The sequence below is a fragment of the Balaenoptera musculus genome, chromosome 11 (genome assembly GCF_009873245.2).
Source record: "Balaenoptera musculus isolate JJ_BM4_2016_0621 chromosome 11, mBalMus1.pri.v3, whole genome shotgun sequence".
Lineage (NCBI taxonomy): Eukaryota > Metazoa > Chordata > Mammalia > Artiodactyla > Balaenopteridae > Balaenoptera > Balaenoptera musculus.
In genome coordinates this window covers 36,443,206-36,463,962 of record NC_045795.1, presented here as the reverse complement: position 1 = coordinate 36,463,962, position 20,757 = coordinate 36,443,206, and the positions used below count along the sequence as shown (strand labels likewise).

Below are 20,757 nucleotides of genomic sequence, written 5' to 3'. Positions count from 1 at the left end.
GGATGTGGGGGGAGGACCTGAGAGAGGATTGCATGTGGAAAGTATCTTTCTTTTCCCTGCTTAGATACATGCCACTTTTAAAAGTCAAGTTAAAACCACAAAATAAGAAATGCTTCTTTGGTCATATAAAGTAAATTCTCATCCAAGTACTTAATAGTCAAAACTGAAGTAGGGCTTCCCTGGTGGCGCAGTGGTTGAGAATCTGCCTGCCAATGCAGGGGACATGGGTTCGAGCCCTGGTCTGGGAAGATCCCACATGCCGCGGAGCAACTAGGCCCATGAGCCACAACTACTGAGCCTGCGCGTCTGGAGGCTGTGCTCCCAACAAGAGAGGCCGCGATAGTGAGAGGCCCGCGCACCGCGATGAAGAGTGGCCCCCGCTTGCCGCAACTAGAGAAAGCCCTCGCACAGAAACGAAGACCCAACACAGCCAAAAATAAATAAATTAATTAATTAATTTAAAAAAAAGAACTATAGGCTCATTAAGTAAAAAGAGGCACAAGACCCCTTTAAAAAAAACAAAAAAAAATCAACAAAAAAAACTGAAGTAAAGGATCATCAGAATGTTTTAACCTCCAAATAAGAATATAATTTGGTGACTCCATGAATCTTCACTGGAACCTTCTGAATCCAGTGGAAAGACTGTCTTTTAAAGTGGCATAAATTCCTGAAGGATGTAACTTACTTGCAGGTGACTTTAGTTCTGTCGGCTACCATGGTCCACTGCTGCTGGTTGGTGGAAACCTCGACGTAGTAGCTATAGCTCCGATCGTCACAGTCCCACAGTAATAACCTGAACAGAAGAAAAACATAAGAATGCTGTGAATGTTCCATCTGGCTCTTTCCTTAGGCTGTGTGCGTGAGGGGCTCTGTGTCTACTCTAGCCTTCCAACCTGTCTTCTTTGCCCACACACTTCCAGGACTAAAGAAAGAAAGTGAATCCCCAACGAAAGCATGCTGGGAGAAGGTGGAGTCAGCCTGCAGTGAGAGGCCTGTTTCTTTAAAAATTTACTTCACAAGTCACCCAACCCCAGGCGGCCTCTGTCCCCCAAGTGGCAAAGATCTTCTGATTGGCTTATCAGGGAGATGTCCCCAAATCCTCCTTCCTGATTCTTCCAGCTCTCATCTCTTTGGCTGGGCTGAACAAAGGTAACACCCTTGAGACCACTGTTCACGGGGAAATCTGTGCTTTCTAATTGGTCTTCTAAGTGGTAGTTACTAGTATGCCCCAATGACCTTAAACATGTTTCAGGTTCCTTCTCATTCTGACCAGACTTTCTGCATAGCTTTCGTAAGACTGCCTGATTGGGAGATACAGGCAAACATATATTCGTCAGTAAAACTTTTTATTTCTTAGAAATTGATCATATTGCTCCTGTTCTTCTTATCCCCCTTTTTAGCTCAGATAAGAACCAAAGCATTGACTATGTGATTTTATTTACTTGAAGCTCAAAAGAGACAAGATTTATCTATGGTGACAGGAGCCAGAATGGTAGTTACCTCTGGGGGAGGGAATGATTGGGAAAGGGTGAGGGAACCTTCTAGGATGCTAGAAATGGGCTAATTTTGATCCAGTGGAAGTTACATGGGTATATACATGTGTAAATATCCATCAAGCTATTCACAAAAGGTTTGCGCACTGTATGTGTGTCATTCCTGAATTTTAAAAATAGAATAGGGCTTCCCTGGTGGCGCAGTGGTTGAGAATCTGCCTGCCAGTGCAGGGGACACGGGTTCGAGCCCTGGTCTGGGAAGATCCCACATGCCGCGGAGCAACTGGGCCCGTGAGCCACAATTACTGAGCCTGCGTGTCTGGAGCCTGTGCTCCGCAACAAGAGAGGCCGCGACAGTGAGAGGCCCGCGCACCGCGATGAAGAGCGGCCCCCGCTCGCCACAACTAAAGAAAGCCCTCGCACAGAAACGAAGACCCAACACAGCCAAAAATAAATAAATAAATAAATACATTAAAAAAAAAAAAAGAATCTAAATATTACAATATGGGAGCAGAACACAGTCCAGCCTTCTGCTTCTGACAGTGCCACTGTGGTGAGAGATCATTGTGTTCTATAATTTCAGCCTCAAAAGTCCTTCCCATACAAGATATCTATCTTATTGCTTTACAGTTGGGCATGCACATTTGTTTCCTCCACCAGCTAGAACAGAGTGAGCTCCCTGAAGACAGTGTCTATGTCTTACTGGTTTTTCCACACGCAGGACTTGGCACAGACTCTCACACAGAGCCTACACTCCATGACTATTTGCTGAGCGAATATCAGTAGATCATTTGTAACAACAACAACAATGATCATTATTATTATAATGGCCAAAATTTCTTTAATGCTTACCGTGTACCAGGCCCTATGCTAAATGCTCTATGTAACTTATTAAATCTTTCCAAAAGTCCTCTTAGCAAGCATTATTATTCTCATCAAATTATATATGGTGAAAGTGAGGCTTAAAGCTGTTAAGTAATTTATCTAAACTCAGTGAGGGTTCCAACCTGGTGTCCTGACCAAAGCCCCTTTCTGTACTCTGCTGTCAAATGTTTCCTTTACTCCCAGGTTATGTATCTGGGCCACAGTTTACAACCTATAACCTATCACTCTACAAAAGTAGTTTGTATTATTTCTCCTTAATCCTGCAAGTACAATCAATGACAGTCCTTTGCATAAGTTCAGTTTAGTGTCACCTCTAAAGCTATTACTAAGGATTAGAAATGCCACTGTGTTCCGCTTTCCCCTCAGTTCCTTATTTTCAATTGTAATTTTGTTTGCTATCAATGATAGTACACACTACTTAATAGGCTAGAATTCATCTTTTAAGTAGAGAAAACTGTTAAAAGGTTTTGGAAAGCATAAACAGATGTGTAATACTGCACATGCTACTGCTTCTCTTGAACTCACCTAAGTATTTAATCTCTCAAAGTACTCTGAATCAATCAGACAGGAATCCACCCTATAGTTTTTAGTGTCCAATAATTCTACTTTTAGATTATACCAGTGTGCGTGATAAGAAAGTGAATCATTTCCCTCATTAGTCATTTCCTCAAATATTACTCTAGTCTCTCAGCATGTTTATGCAGTTAGCCTATATTAATTTATACTTAGTAACTTTTAAAAATGTAATTTTTGCTTCTATGTTTGGCTCTCAGAATGAATATAAGCCTTTTAGAAAGATCATTGATCTCTCTGTTTTTAAAAAATTCTACTCCAAACATGTGGGCTCTGTTTATAGCATATGTTCCATATATGTTCTGGGCTGAAATCATTCATAACTCTGCCAAAGTAGACTAAAACCAGGAAAAAAAACTTCAAAATAATTAACCATTCTCTTTATTGAACAGCCCTGGAACAGGCTTTTTGGGAGATGATGTTGAGGCTGTTTCCCAATGGAATTTTGGATTATTTATGGAGAGCCAGGTTTATCATAATCCATATCCTTCTGGATAATCATGAGTTAGTGCTTCTACCAGTGTATCCAAATGAAAATAATCAGTCCCTTTTGGGCTAAAATCTAACCAGATCTTGAAATATTTCATGGAAAAATATTTTTCATGGAAAAATGTTTCATGGAAAAAGTTACAGTAACTTATTCTATAAAGTCCTCCAATTTCTTTCAAGGTAAAATGAAGATCACTTGTAATTCCAGTAATTTTGTCAACACATACACATGGTGCAAACTGCTTCTTTGCTTAATGACCTATTATGAATATCTTTTTTTTGCATCATCAAATATTCTTCCTCATCATATGTACTGGTTTCATAGAATTTCACTGTGTGGATGCCCCGTAATTTACTTAATTAGTCTCTTATTGTTGGACATTTAGGTAGTTGATAATATTGCACTGCTTTGAAACCTCTGTGATGAGCATTCTTAAGCTAAATCTATGGTTATTGCCTTTGAAAGTCGCTAGAAGTGAAACTCCTGGAGCAGGGCTTATGAGGCCTTGATATGTATTATAGAACAGCTGCACACCTGTCCCCTCCCCTCACCCGCAATGACAGTCTGCACCAATTCATACTCACACCACCAGCAGTGTATGAAAATGCCTGTTCTGTGCATCATCACCAATATTGTATATTATCTTTAAAAATACTGCCAATTTGATAGATGAAATCTCTCTCATTATTTTAATTTGCAGTTTTTTACTTATCATTGAACGTGAACATTTTACCCATTTTCTACTTATATTTATCCTTTTGTTAATGACTTACAAGATGCCCTTTATATTTAAAGGCTATTAATCCACTGCCTATCACAGTCTGCATGCTGAAGATACTAATTTTTATTAGCCTACTCTATCAATCTTTACCTCAATAATTTCTCCTGGCCTAAATTCTTTTTTCTGAACAGCAGCCAAGTGCACATACCAGTTGAGACATCTCCTCTCTATTCCTCTATTAAGAGTCCCTGGGGGCTGGAAATGCGGGGTCAGGGTGACTCCTGAGTGGAAAAGGGACACTGATGGATCTCAGGTTGTCAAGCAAGGGCTCAGACTCACCTACACATAGGAGTTTTTAAGAGAGATTCTTTTTTTAAAATTGAATGAAAGATTCTTCAAATTCTATAGTGCTCTACAATTTTCAAAAATTTCACACACATGATTTCATATAATCCCATAATAACCATTTTTTAAATCCTCTACCCCTATATTGCCCCTCCCCCTCCCCTTCCCCCCACTGGTAGCCACTAGTTTGTTCTCTATATAAAAGGGATTCTAATTTATGTGCTAGGATGCATACTTGCTTGGAATATAGGCTTAGCCAAGAATGAAAACCCCTCTGTTGATTCAACTGAAAAAAAAGCAAGCACAGCTTAAGGACACTAAAGGAAAAATTGGCTCAATCTCTTTTTTGCCCATGGAGAGAAATTTTGTTCTAATAAGGCACAACTGTAAAGCTCACCAATTCCCTTCACTTCCTTCCCTGCCAGCAAAGTCTGTTCCCGTATCTTTGCACCTGCAACAACACAGCAATATTTCCGATTTGTAATCTGCCAGAAAAGGTCTGCCCAGTGAGCTGGCCCAGGACAGACACACTCCCTCTGACGTTAATTGAGAGTAGCTCCTTAAACATACCCGACATCCCCCCACCCACACATCAGAAGCCATTTTCAAAAGGGGCTGAATAAAGGAAGCTGCTAGCCAAGATCTACTGATGCAGATCAAGTCTGTGTTTAGCTGTGGCCACAAACCACTCCACCCAACGAGCACTGCATGAAACGCCTGGTGATATTAAATACCGTCTCCTCCATCTTCCTTATTCTCATTGTGGAATTTCCCTGAAAAGCAGTGAAGAGCTGGGCTTTTTAAAATTGATTAGCAGATGTGATTTTGCTTACATCTTCCATAAGTGCTCTGGCTGGCTGCATACCATTGATTACTGGGGTTCAGTTTACAGGAACTAATTGCTCTCTTTGCTGGTGTTTTGATACAAAATTCAATAGCGAATATGTTTTCAAAACTCTTGTCTTTGCGACTTGAGTCAGAAGTGACTTGAGGCAAACCCAGTGGACTGAGTTTTCCCTTCTTTAAAATAATTGCTCTCTCATCAGTCTGTGAAGAAAGTTTCCAAATTATAGCATTCTAATTGGAAAGTCTGCATTATGCATGCGATGACAAACTATGTTGTGCTGAATGGCATTTTTTTCATCCTTTTCTTAAGGGATTAATTCTGTGCCAGATTGTGAACAATGGCTGAGGTTTAACAGTTGAGATCAACAGCTTCTCCACTGAATTGGTGTCTTTTACATCAGCAGCAAGTGTCTGTTTTGCCTGCTTCTAACTGTCCATCGTTCGTGGGAGACTCCACTGCAAGGCCAGGGGTCAAGACTGCTGCTCTTGCTGAGTTTTCCCATTTGGGTGAAAACAGACAACTAAGGGAAGATCAACTGCCAAGATATTAATCATATAATAATAATTTATCATAAAATCCATTTCCAATCTCTCAAAGTCAAAGGTACTTCTGACCTCAAAAATTTGCACTGACTATTCTTTGTTAAAAATCTCCAGAAATTAAGTTCTCCAGAAATAATTGTCTTCCATTCAACAATTCAACAAATATTTATTGAGCACTGACTAAGTGACATTAGGCAAGTCATTTAACTTGTACTTCAGTTTCATCCCTTGTGAAATTAAAGGTCTAGATTTGATGGTTTCTAAGGGCTCTTCTAGTTCCAACATTTTGTAATTTTCTGCAACAGCCTATGCAGTACAGGGTTTTGGGGTTTTTTGGGGGCATATCTGTCCTTTACATAGTAACTCCTCTTTATTTCTCTATCTATCTATCTATCTATCTATCTATCTATCTATTTATTGGCCGTGCCGTGCAGCATGCACGGGATCTTAGTTCCTGAACCTGGAAGCGCAGTGGAAGCGCACAGTCTTAACCACTGGACCACCAGGGAAGTCCCAGTAACTCCTCTCTTTGAGAACTATTTCTGGCCCAACCTTGAGGTATATGTAGGGGGTTCCTGAGCTCTGTAGACCCAGCTGCATTACAGGAAGACATATGACCCCTGGTGGGCCAATCAGATTTCATACCAAAAATTTAGAATTATGTAAGATTTTAGCATAATTGGCTCTGTTCACTTAAAATGATGATAAAATTGTAGGCATTCTGGAGTGACCCTCTTTCATCAGAAGCTCAAAGAAGCGAAGAAAGTCATCTGCGATGAGAAGCAAGAAGACAGATGGTATGGCCCAGGGAGGGCTGTCTGGGCTCCTCGCAGGATTCCAACATCTGATTTTAGTCCCTATGGGGGCCACCAGAGTTCCTGCCCTAGTGTTCCATGAGAAATGTCCCAATCACTGTAATAAACTCACCATGGATGCCTTAAGCCATCTTTACTTGGTTTCTGCGGCTTGGAAACAAAAGAGCCTAAGATAAGCTCCTAGCAGAGTGCACGAAAAGAGCAGACATTCCGATGATGAGGATGACAATGATGACGGGGTGGCTACGAGGCCAGAGAGACTATGAGGTGGTGAGGAGGCTCACTCTGGACAGCAACCTTTTCATTCAAACGTGAAGGAAGATCCTTTGTTGAAGCCAAGAGTGGGAGGACTGCAGTGTGGGGTGAAAAGGCAAAACAGGTTTTGGAATAGGCTCCGTGAGGCCAGCTGAGCTGCAGGGAGGGGCCTTTCGAAGATGGAGCAATCAGCGTGGGTTAGAACTCTCTTCAGCAGTGGCACCGAGGGAGCAGGAGGGAAGAAAGCAGGATCGACAGTGACAAGGAAGAGACAGTGCAGGATCAGGGAAGTGAAGGGTAGTTAAGAGTGTTTACCACTTCAGGCTGCTGAGGAGTTACGTGGGGTCAGAGGGGCTGACTACCTTTCAGAAGAGAGAGGGACTGGAGGTCGTGACGCAAAAGAGCGGATGCGATGGACATGAAGGTGAGGGAGAAAGGTATGAAGTTCTGGTCACAAGGGGAACTTTCAGTGCCTTCACCTCATTCAGAAGAGTACAGTTCTCACTCTTCTGAATGAGGAGCAGAAAGACAAACATCACGTTAGAGGCTCTATTTTAATCTCTGCTATTGAGAGGCAGGAGGGAGCCTGTAACAGCTGCCAGAAGTCAGTACAGTTTCAGAGGAACAACTTTACTGGTGAGAAACTGGGATTTTCCCAAAGATGAGAGGGATCCTATTGTCAGCTGTCACAGGGTTCAATTATGTAGCTTCCTCCTCAGGTGGGGAGCAAGGTCAAGCTGAGAAGAGCTGCTGGAGGGCCACAGGCCCAAAATGAGATTCTCAGCGGGAGACTGGAACTGAGAGCCAGCGCTTTAACAAAGCGTGTGGAGCGGACCAGGTAGCTGCCCTGCAGATTCCAGACACGGGAACTCCTGAGGAGCAGCGCCATGGGGGCCCTGCCTCTAAGTGGGCCACAACCTCTCAGGGCAAAGGGGACACCAGGAGAAGAAGAAAGCACAGACTGCTCGACAGATGGAAGGGGAACTTGGGAAATACGTTAGTCAGAGTACATCAGAGAGTCCACGTACTGTCTGACATTGTTTAATCTCTCATATATCTTAGAGAGTGACTTCTCTAAGAGAGGAAGAAATAATGACACTGGCTAAGTAATCTTCTTTTGCAGCTGGCAAGGGAAAAGGTAAGCGCAAGCTCTCGGCTGTCTGGCACATGCAGCTTCTGTGTTTGGTCACTGAAGCCCCAGGATGAGGAAAGGTGAGGTTGTGTGTACACGCGGGCTCCACCGCATAGGCTAGTTCACTGAGAAAGGGGGGGATAAAAGGAGGGGCCTTCCTCCCATCAAATCTTATGTTCTATACAGTATAATTCAGGTGAGTTATCTGAAAGTGGAGAAATGCCAATGGAGAATATACCTGCAGGATACGGCTACATGGAAAGCTGGATGGGACACAACTTTGAGACAGTACAAAACTACCAACTTTTAACAGCTAATTGAGACCATCATTTCACTCCTTGAAGGGATTAAGTTTTTAATTTCAAGTTTTAGGTGATGACATAAAAGGTAACAGCATACTACCAAACAACATGGCTGCAGCTGCAATATTCAGTAAACACTGAGTGTGGAAAGAATGGCAAAGAGCTAATCATAATCTCACCTCACATTCACACAGACCTCAACGGTTTCAAAATGTTTTTGCATACATTATCACATTTGGAAAAAAAAACAATTTATAATCAGCACATTTCCTGCTTTCAATGCAAATCTATTTTTCTAAGTTACTTGGTTAATTTTTTTACATGAGCTAAACATTGAATAATCTGTAAAAAAGATTGCTTGGGCAATCATTTGGCAAACCCTTTATCAATAAGTAAGTTTTGGCCTAGGCTTAGATTTCATCCTACACAGTCCAATTTGATGAAAATTCTTTCATTTTATGTTTTCAGTGTGGATATATGAGAAAATTTTGTCCAGGCCAAACAGCCCTTGAGAAGAAAAGCAGTTTTTTTCTATTTTCCAAGGTGACTCTTTTCAATACAGCCCCTTCCTTAAGCGGGATGTTGGCATCAAAAATACTGGGAACCATTTCAAATGGTCTCGTTATATTTTAAAAGACCGTTACAGACCTCTTCGGCAGTGGCACGCTAAGCAGGTATGCGGCCTTTACAGATCTCTCCCTGCGTTTAAATTTGGCGTCATCAGTTCCCCTCTCTGCAGCAAGGCTAGCTTCCTTGATCTCAGCAGCGTCCTCATCATGACGTGTATACACAGTCAGTGAGCTTGGCCCGATTTGGCTCAACAGTAGGAACGGAAAAGGAGGTGTAAGAGGTAGAAATGGAGAGGTCCTGCCCGGACCACAGGGCTTAGCTCCCTAGGGATCAAGTCCAGCTCCATTTCAGCTTCATTTGCTATTAGGGGCTGTTGTGATTTTAAAAGGTCAGAATCAGTTTCTTCCGTTAACAGCTGAAGGCAGTATGCATTAATGTGAGCTTTCCTTTCCCCTGTCCACAATTCTATGAAATTATTGGGAGGGTGAGAAGAAGGGACAGGCATGTTAAATAGCTCCAAACTCACTCATCTATCAGTTGACTGGTAGGGGTTTTCCTTCTTGGATCTTTACTTACACCTCTGACTCCTGTAGAACAAGTGGCCCCAGTGTGGCAGGGGAGTAAAGTCACCTGGTTCCAGGTTCCCTGTGTAACGCCACCCAATCCCCACCCCACACCCCCTTCAGCTTTCAGGACCAAGTCCAGTCAGGACCATGCATGGCTCGTCGTCCCCAGCGCAGTGCCTTACAGATCATAAGCTCTACTGGGTTGAACTGAAGGAGACATGGGGACAGGACAGGAGATGATGATGGAAAGGAGACGGAACTACAGGTAAATCACCCTTTTCACATGATGAGCTAGCAGCACAGCATCTTTTAAGGCCCTATAGCCTGAGTTACATTTCAATCCGAACACACCCCCAGCCAGTCCTCTACCCCCACACCCTTCTGGAGAGTCTCAGTGAAGAGATAATTTATGAAATGTACCAACTCTGACTACTATTTCATCTCTTGAGCTCCTTCTCCCGCCCCTCCTCTGACCACTTGCACATATGTGCCCACATGCGCACAGCCTATGAAAGCACCAAGAAGCAGAGCCAAAGGGGAATTTAATAAGCTCCACAGTTCCTTTTCAGTCCCTTGGGTCAGGTTTTCATAGGAATTCGTATCTGTGGGAGAACTCACACTTTAGCTACAGGCAGATCTCTGTATTCTCTCAACCTGGTGATAAAGGGAGAGAATGGAAGGGCAAAACAAGGTGGGAAGGCTGGACTCCGAATATTATAGGCAAGAGAATATTCCAGCAGGGATGAACTACAAGGCAAAACTCTTCCTATTCGGTCATGTAATCTCTTTATTTTTGTTCTCACCAAATCTCTTCTCTGGTCTCTCTGAACACTGCCAGTACTATCTTCCCACAGCTCTCTCTTTCTTACCAGCCTGACCTTTTCACCTTTTCACCCAAATCAGATCTGGGTTTCAACCTTTGCTCCAGCTTCGAATCATCTTCTTTTCCCCGCAGGTCACCCTCTACAAAGTTCTGAGCTCTTTCTGAAAATGAGTTTAAAACACTTGCCCATCCAATCCAAACCCCCGTGCTCCTTCCGCGGTACCGCCTGTGCTGGCCCTGGCTCACTCCTCCCTCAGGTCCTCTCTCCACTAAGTGGCTGCTTTCCTCCTGTTGCATTCCCAAATCTCGTATTTATTCCGTTAGGTCCTGCGAGAAATGCTTTCCTGAGCTCTCCCTCATATTTACCCGGCCTAAATTTCTTCCCTTTAAATCCCGTCTCTAATGAACTTCCCTCACGAAATTCTTCTGCGAAGGCTTTCACATGAAAACAACTACACTCTAAAACAGAAAAATAAAACTATAATAAGTTGCAAGGGCTATAAAATTTAAACACTTAGAGTAAGTAGATTATTCTATTTGAAGTTTGAGGTATCTGACAAATCATAATCCTCCATGTGGTACATGATATACCATTACAATAAAGACAACATTAATGAGAATAATATTATAATAATAGCATCTTCATCACAAATATGTAAAAGTGAGAATCCTAACAATGGTAAGTACTTATAAACAAAAGATAATTAATCAATTTAATAAGTAACCGTGTGATAAATCCTTTGAAGAATGGCAAAAAGCAAGAAAAAAAGTGAGATTTTATGTAATTTTTTTATAACGGCTAGAGGGAAAAATAGCTAATTATGTTTTTCAATGGAATTCTTTTGATCACTGGCCACTCAGAACAGTTTTCTTGATCCAGGTCTTCAAAGCTGGGATCATAAGTTTTAATTCAAACGTTTTCAACTGAACATTAATAACTCTAACTTTTCTAACTGCTAAACAGCCATAATTAAATCAAACTGGTGTGAGTTACAGGACCAAAGGCTAAACGGGCAGTTGCCTTTTTTTTCCTGGAATCACCTATGCTATTTCCCCAGAGTGGGAGGCCCAGGCAAAGGCTGTGAATGGGGAGGGGCCATGGTTCTCCCACCTCTGCAGAAGATGTGAGGGTGCAGTTTCTGTCTCATAAATACTCACCAGAATTGCAGAATAGCTTCCCCCTCCCTCCCACGTTTGTTTGGCTGAAGGATCATCAGACAAGAGAAAAACACTCCCTCTTTGGAATGTATTCTGCATGAGCTGCCTTTTTAGAAATAACCCTCCCAGGTGCTGACATGAATATTCACAAGAGTATGCTGGGCACAGGGGCCAGTCTCCATGCCATGTACACTAATCCTTCAAAATGTATTCCAGGCAAGCTACCAGGGTAAACTCCTATACGGGAACTGGGCTTTCAGGTGATGGATACTGGATGGCTGAAAGGAGAAAATCTGAGTGAAGGAGGCAGAGATGAATAAATCACTCATATCTGTCTAAAGCCCTGCTGCAGCTAGACTTGCCACTTTGACTCAAGCACAGCATGAGGCTTCATTAGAATACTGTACTCTGTGAATTAAACTGTTTCTTTTGTTCATCTGGCTTATCCTTCCTCATCAAGAAAAACAAACATTTATCTCCCCTGTGCCCCACAGCCCTATCTGTTGGACCCCTTTTTACTTTCTTCTTGCTTGGCTGATAGGACCTACACAGGCATCCCAAGAACACAGTTCTGGTACCACGCAGGCACCCAATGCAGGCATGCGAGCGTACACACACACACACACACACACACACACACACACACACACACACACACACACACACCCCTCACGCCACCCCACTTTACATCACTACCCTGACTCACATTCAGAAAGGTATAGGCAGAAAAGATTAAGAACCTCACAAACCAGGGAAGGAATCATGCCCAAAGTGGTGAGATCACAGACTTCTCAGGATCCTCCCACTCTGGTACTGAATCCCCAAGATCAACACTGAGATTCATGCTGAGGGGACCTGGCTAAGGCAGAAGGGGACTTGGTTAAGGCAGCCGGTCTGAGTCACACATGAAACTGTCATAACAACACTCTTCAGACAATCAATGTTTAAGTGTCAGGGGCTGGGAGACATCCCTGGGGGGTAATTTCCCAGGAGCTGGGGCTAGAACTGTTCCAGCTGTAAGCACCGTTCGTGCCCTAATAGCTTAGGGCATTTGGGAGCTTGGGGGATCCTGGCAAGTCAAAGGAAGAAGGAATATGAGCAAGGAAGAAGAAAATGGTGTAGCTTCAGTGACATTCTAGATCAAGTTATCTCCTCAGCTTACTTGGACCACAAAGGGCTCCACTAACTCTCCTTCAGCCTCTGATGGACACAAGGACATTCCAAGGCAATATGCAGCAGTGGCATCAGATGGGACAAGAGTCCCAACTCTGCTTCTAATTTGCAACCTTATCCTCTCAGATTTATAATCTGTTAAATGGGGTGTGAGGGTAGCGGAAGAGAGGGAGACAGATTCTAATTTGGATGATCTGTGGTTCCTTGTTTCTTTAATCTTTTTTTTTTCTTTTAATTACAAAGTAATACATGATAGATCCTTTGGTACTTCTTATAAAGTATCCATAATAAAAAGGTGTTTACTAAATGCAAAAAACGTAAGCCAGTATTTTCAAAAATATTCTTAAGTAGCAGAACCCCTTTTACAAACGACGTCTTAGAAGAATATAAATATCCATAACAGATAAAAGCAGAACTGCTCTACTAAGGTCAGCTTTGGGGCTGAAGCCTCATCTGCCAGACTTGCTACTGTGGCAGCGCCCAAGGCTCATCCCCCATAAAACAGAGAAGGAAAAACCACTGGGTCATGGTGTATATCTTGACCCCAAACTAAATGCTGATATTAATGTTCATATCTTTTAATAACAGGCTTCTGAATATTATTATTCACATTCTTTGAAACCATGAAAGGCAAATGAGTTCCCTAATTCTTCACTTTTGCCTTTATGGACTAGAGTTCTTAGTGAGGAAAGGAGCTGAATAGATAGAGCATTGGTAAACTATGGCCTGTGGCTGCCTCTTTTTGTAAATAAAGTTTTAATGGAACACAGCCATGTTCTCTCACCAGAGTTGAGCAGCGGTGACAGAGACTATAGCATACAAAGCCTAAAATTACTATCTGCCCCTTTTTGGAAAAAGTTTGCCAGTGCCAGGAATAGACAGAAAACTAAAGCTCTTCTTACTGAACAGTAAAGATTTATGGCACCAAGGTAAGAAATAAAGATATAGTTTAAAGCTGAGCTTAGCCCAGAAATGGCTAAAATCCCTTTATTCTGTTGAAAGTGTTTCAATAGATTTTCATGTAGCAAATTCCACACGGAGTTTTTAGATTCTGCTATAGTCCTAATCCCATCGCTGTTACTGTGACAACTGTACCGACAATTCTTGGCTTGCTTTTCACCCCAAGTTTCTGGTATTTCTGCTAAGAGTAAAAGAAAAGGAAGGAAGGAAGGGAGGGAGAAAAATTCTAATTAAAAATGAAAACCTGAAAACCATTCCCAAACCCTCTCTGTTCCCAGAACTGATGAAGTGCCTAGGCGCTACATTCTCAAACTGAAGATATTTGCAAGCAGAACAGTCACTGACCACTGACCCTCCAGATCTCTCCTAAATAGCATGGAGGCAGCAGGGTAGGGTGAAGAAGTTATAGAGACATTTAAAGTCAATAAGTAATACACACACAAAAGTTATATAGTCAATGATAAGGCAGTTAATACGACAGCAGTAAAACACTAATATCTCAGTTATATGGGAAGATGACACCACAGACTAAACCACACCAATTAGGTAGACAGGGTTGTTTATTGGTCACCAGGAGAAAATGGATTTGCGAGGCTCTATCCCCTTGCTATCTCTCCAGTGCTGTCTAGTGTGATTATAAAAAGCATCTTACAAGAATACCTGACCAGGGCAGTCTATGACCACAAAACAATAAAAACCTTATACTGCTTAGTGTTTTAACAAAACTACTCATTTGGAATCTTTAATGAAACCAGTTTTAAATGGATGACTCTATTTCCATGTTCTTCCCAAATAGTCCCACATAATCGCCGTGAATTCTCTATTTTTTCTCTGAGTCTAAAATATACAGCTAAAATCTCACTATAGTGAACACGATCATGATAAAGCAATTTACCTGTTCTACTAAGAATGTTATTATCAACAAGATATTATTTATTGGGTCACTGCCAATTCTCAAACAATTTTCTATAGATAATGCTTTATCTATTTCTAATAGGACTATCATAAGCTTCCTAATAAAGACACTATTTGATTATAGATGTTTATTATTATTTTAAACCTTAGAGAAGAAGTGAATATAGAAAGTGAGATATCAAGAAGAAAATTGACAAGGGTTTGCATTAGACATCAGGGGACAATTAAATGATATATGCCTAAGAGAATTAGGAACAAGATCTATTATCTTAGACCTCAACTACTCCTTCCCACAAGGTTCTTGAGGTAAGTACATGCCAAGGAAAGTCCCAGCAAGTGGGAAGCAAGGGAACACTTTATTGCTAGCAGAATTTTTGACCCAAAACTCTAATCAAAAGGCATAAGCACTCCCTTTCCCCAAGTTGGTTATGCCTGAACAGCTTCACCCAAAGCAAGCTAGGAGGCCTGTTCTGTCCCTTTTCCACACCCAAAACTTATTCTTGCTTCTTACCACTACAATTTAAGGAAGGATCAACCCAATACACATTTTAGTACCACCAAAACAGAGTTAGTACAGGAGAGATCATGGTCCCCTGCTGCCTAGCACTGAGCTATCCCTGGGCTGAGGCAGTAATCTTACCCTGGCCACCCTAAAAGATAGAAGAGGAAGTAAGAATGCCCAAGGAGAAGAAAGGATAGGTGTGTTTGTTGTGAGGACAGAAGAGAGGAGAGAGAGAGATGGGGAGAGGTAGGAACAAAGAAGGAGGACAGGGCCTCTTTCTAGCAGAATTAGTCCTGGCCCATCCCACTTAGGGCCTAGTGGAAGACAAGAGACACAAGAAGTGCTTCCACTGAAATGTGGCCCACTCTTGTTCCTGCAAACTCACACATCTGATCAGCATCTCCCCCAAAAAGGGACTAAATGCTTTGACCATGACTACCCTTTTGGGGAGGAGTGAAATGAGGATCGGGGAAGGCACAAAGAAATGCTGGTAGGAAAAGCAGAGGGTATTTTAATTTTTTCTCCCAAGATCTAGAATTGTGGTATTGCTATAATCACCTTCCCGCTTACTGTACTTCACGTTTCAAAAGTTCCAGAAACCACAAATATTCATTGTAATCCTACAAACACCACATTCCAAGACTTAGGAGGAAAAGACTGGAGGTGGTATGACAGTTATTCCCCAATATCCCCTTAGAAAATCAGAGGTCTTTTAATGTATCTTTTCATGCTAGGGCTGATGGGCATGAGTGTTTTAACTCCAGATCTTAAAAACTGAAAATGTTATTTCCAGCAGGACTTTTGACATAATTTAATCTACCATTTCAAAATAACATGGATATGCAGTGAAATTTCTGATATTAGAATTTTATATGTACAGAAAAAAAGTCAAGTCCCTAGGGCTTCCCTGGTGGCGCAGTGGTTGGGAGTCTGCCTGCCGATGCAGGGGACATGGGTTCGGACCCTGGTCTGGGAGGATCCCACATGCCACGGGGCGGCTGGGCCCGTGAGCCACAACTACTGAGCCTGCGCGTCTGGAGCCTGTGCTCCGCAACAGGGGAGGCCGCGATGGTGAGGGGCCCGCGCACCGCGGTGAAGAGTGGTCCCCACTTGCCACAACTAGAGAAAGCCCTCGCACAGAAACGAGGACCCAACACAGTCATAAATAAATAAATAAATAAATAAAAGAACGTGAATTTCTTAAAAAAAAAAAAAAAAAGTCAAGTCCCTATAACCTGGTTAGGTAAACAGGTATTTTGGTTAATCAAATATGTCTGGTTAACAGACTCCATATGGATTGCCAATTTTAACAAAAATTCAGAAATGTTTAAAATAAACTTAACTAGAGTAAAACCACACCAAACAAAATTTATTCTCCTTTTGATCAGAGGGCACTTGGGATCTTGCCTGCCTCCCAAATTTTATTAGGTACATCCACTATCACTCTGCTGGTAAAGCATGAAGGCCAGTCACAGTAAATTAAATGCTAGGTAACAATTTGTAACAGAAACTTAAAGTTTTTTTTCAAGAGGTAAATTTCATGAATAAGAGATCAAAGATATATAATCAGTAATGCTTCTCATTTTGGAGCAGAATTACCCAGTAAGCAGATATAGGCTTTTTATTTACAGAACATTTTTGAAGCTGAGAATAATATAAAATACAATTATTATATTTACTGTTTTAGATGCATCCAGAAGCTGTGGGCATTAAAAAAAGTAAATGGAAAAAAAATCTACTGAATTATACATTTTAAATGGGTAAATTGTACAGTATATGGATTATATCTCAATAAAGCTGTTTTTTAAAAATAAACCAAACACATGAAATATGGAGATTTATAAAAATTCCAAAGTAGATGTGAAATGTCAAGCAGGAGGTAGTGTCTGTGGCAGAGTTGTTGACTGGATGAGTCAACTCCTTACCATGACCCTCAATTCTTTGCCAGACGTGCTAGGGCTGACTGTATGACATAGTTCTACCTGATAACTAAGTGGAAGTCGGCTAGGTGCTGCTTCAAATAAAGTTTTGGCTTTTCCTAATAAAAAGGGACAGACTTGGCTGGCAGGGCTCTTGACACTTTTACCACTTTGCCCTCCTCCTTCTTCCTGCCTAAACGCAGACGTGCTAGGTAAAGCTGTAGCAGCTGTCCTGTTCTCTGAGGCAAAAATACAAGTAGAAAAGACCAAGAAAATCAAAGAGCTCACTGAATTGCAGAACCAATTCTAGCAGCCACCCACCTGTAGACTTTTTGTTATGTGAGACCGAGACAAACAAACAAAAGCAAAACAAAACCAAAATAGTTTTAAAAACATTTAAAGTCTTTCTTGGGAATTCCCTGGTGGTCCAGTGGCTAGGACTCTGCAGTCTCACTGCCGAGGGCCCAGGTTCAATCTCTGGTTGGGGAACTAAGATCCCCCAAGCCACACGGTGCAACCATAAAAATAAATAAATAAATAAATAAATAAATAAATAGTCTTTCTCTTTTTTTTTTTAAAAGAATTTTTTATTTCTTTATTTTTGGCTGCGTTGGGTCTTCGTTGCTGCGCGTGGGCTTTCTCTAGTTGCGGCGAGCGGGGGCTACTCTTCGTTGCGGTGCGCGGGCTTCTCATTGCGGTGGCTTCTCTTGTTGTGGAGCACGGGCTCTAGGCGCGCGGGCTTCAGTAGTTGTGGCTCACGGGCTTCAGTGGTTGTGGCACGTAGGTTCAGTAGTTGTGGCGCACGGGCCTAGTTGCTCCGCGGCATGTGGGATCCTCCCAGACCGGGGCTCGAACCCATGTCCCCTGCATTGGCAGGCGAACTCCCAACCACTGAGCCACCAGGGAAGCCCCTAAATAGTCTTTCTTAATCAGGTTCTTTGTTATTTGCAGCCAATTGCAAGCTCCTTTGGAGCATATGAGGGCTAGTAATAAAAATAAATTTTTATTTATTTATTTTTAATGTGTCAAGTCTTAGCCATAGCATTTAATGAAAGTTTCTATAATTTATATCCTTAAGAAATGAGAGTGGGTTGAACCGGAAGCTACAATGCCTTCTCTCATTTTCTTTTTAAGGCCATAAGAGGCTCTGTAGGATTGTGCAACATACTGGAATCTTTGAAGGAAGAGTTTTAGCACTGGTGGTATCACCACGTTGATGGTAGAGAAAAAGAGAAGGAAGTCAAATTATACTGTAGTCTCTTCACATCTTAAATGGAGACAGTGAAGCAGCTAAAACTCCAGAGCTACTGAAAGACAAGGCAACTAAAAGGACCATTAAATTGTATGGAAAATCTAAACAGTCTTGACTGGTGTTTGGTTACAGTAAAAGGATAACGTGGCAAGGGTGGTAATGTCATAATCACTGAGGGACATGGTTTCAGACGTCGTAAGTAAAAGGAAGAAAGAGGATCCTTACCATTAGGTCTTAAGGGCACAGGAAAGAAAATACAGGCAGAAGTAAAAGCACACTCTGTATTTATCTGTGTAACCAATACTCCTTATACTGAATCTGATACATTGTTGAAAGAGGTAACACAGCAGAAAAAAAAATGATTCCTCAGCGGGAGCTAAGCCCCTGAGTGTCCAGGAAAGTTGCTGAAAGGAGTCCTTGAGGGGTACCAACCAGCCTGTCATCATAATCACTTTTCCTAAGAGAAGGATGCAGAATGGAAGTGGATGGATGGGGAAGAAGCAAGAAGGGGAAGTGGAAGAGTTTTTCTTGATCTCAGTGCTTCTGCTTGTTCTTCACTAAAGATACAAGGATGTTTTGGTCAAGTGCCTCTGTGTTTACCGGGTTACAAAGGGCAAAGTTTAAAGAGAGAGGGAGAGAGGGAGAGGAGAGAGAGACAAGACAGACAGACAGACATCAAGTGCTACCATGATGCACCAAAAGCACCTTAACAAGGTGACAAATTGGGGCTCCTCGGGAAAAAAATCTCTGATTTAAGAGTATCTGAGGATTGAAGGTTTTGAAAGATAGATTACTGTTTTGGATTAATTCAAGGAGTAATTTCTTAAATGAAGGTGACCCTTCATCAGATTTCAGAACAGCTTCATTTACTTAATACTCAGAAGATAGATTCAAGCAATTTGATGTATTAAATCTGTAGAAATGTTGGTGAATTTGCTGAAAGTCCTATGCGTCTGCTAGCGCTTAAGAGAACAGCCACATTTCTGTGATCCTGTATGGCTGATATTGGGGGAAGCAGTGCTTAAAACACCTGTCAAAGTAAAACCACAGAAGGAGAAGGTTGATGCTTTCCATTCATTTGATCTTCCAAGGTGAATGATTCCAGTTTTTGAAATGATTGTTTAAAGCACTACTGGTAAAGTATTTGTTTTAGAGGGGTATCAAATTAACGATTCTGGATAATTACTAAACATACATTTGTGCATGAAATATTGCGTCAAATGGGGCTGATATCCTCTGTAAAAATGTCTTCTTGATGGGTTAATCTTTGAAAACTGAAAGGATTTTTCTTTTCATGTATTCAGCTATATTTTATGATGACTAGTTGTCAACTCCTCTAATCGCTCAAGAGAATAAATGGTTGACATGTGAGGTAAATCAAACACATACACACTTTTGGGGGGAGCATTTAACCTTTCCTGTTTTTCCAAAGAACATCTGAATTCTAGCCCCCCTCCTGTATTTTTAACAAGCAACTTAGTTGCCATAGCAATACTTTCTGGTCTTGAGATACATCTGGGATGAAACTAGCTGAGACATATTTACCATTCCCCAAAACTCTGCTGTTTCCAGGCTCCAGGATTCCTGGTCGCCTTAATATTCGTGACAGTTCAGACTCCAGCATCTACTGAGAACCACAACTATAATTTTTTATTCAACAATTTTTCTTGAAACCAGAGTTCTGAGGTCTGAGGGTGATAAGAGAAGACTTTAGTGCGATGCAGATAGGCTGTGAGAGAAACAACATTTGGTAAATAAATCATGGATCAGCAAGGCAAGGAAGAATTCCTTGGTTCAGGGCCGTGACATGACTGATATGAAGCAAATCTGGTAAAATATCTTTCCAATTTTGACTAGAATTATAGGCAATCTTAATCCAAGCCAGAGGAGTCATATTTTTAGAAGTTTGTTGTATTCTTTAGACTATAAAAAGGAAACTTTTCACTCTCTAGGTTGCAAAAAAGGCTGTCCTAATGTAAATAAATGTATGCTTGCCTGTGCAGCACTCAGATAGAATGAAATGGAAGCAGCATGAAACTTGAGGCAAGAGTCCTTACCTGTGCTCATGTCAGCACCTAACACCAGAGTTTCATCTTAGTCATTTGCTGGAGATGCCAGATCTTTAGCAGTTTCCTCACATATACTTAGAACAGACACACTGAGCAAATATGATGTCCAATTTATTTGATAGATAGAACTCCCTTTAGTTGCACTAACATACTATGTTGTCAGCTCAGTTAATGAGTGTTTGTTGAGTACTCACAGCACAAAGTACTGTACTAGGCACTTGGAAATCATTGCAAAGACCCAAGTCCATCTCAATACTACAATCACTATCTTCAACTTGAGATTATCTGTGGCTCTACAAGAACTTGAGGGCTGCACAGACGTAGAAAATACTCAAATAATTACAAAACATCATTTGAGAGTCATTGGTTCAATTTCTCTCCCCACCTTCATGGACTAAGCCTTCATTTGGAGCTATTAAACAGGACACAAAATGGAATGGTTTGTGATTC

At 41.6% G+C, this 20,757-nt stretch overlaps 1 protein-coding gene across 3 annotated transcripts in view; it reads right to left on the bottom strand.

The window, feature by feature from the left end:
• BTBD9 (BTB domain containing 9) overlaps positions 1 to 20,757 on the bottom strand; it is a 402,199-nt gene that overhangs the window by 75,796 nt on the left and 305,646 nt on the right. For all 3 annotated transcript variants that reach the window (XM_036869695.1, XM_036869694.1, XM_036869696.1), the window contains one exon: positions 686 to 793. In XM_036869695.1, the coding sequence (XP_036725590.1) occupies positions 686 to 793 (108 nt within the window). The remainder of the gene's footprint in view (positions 1 to 685; positions 794 to 20,757) is intronic.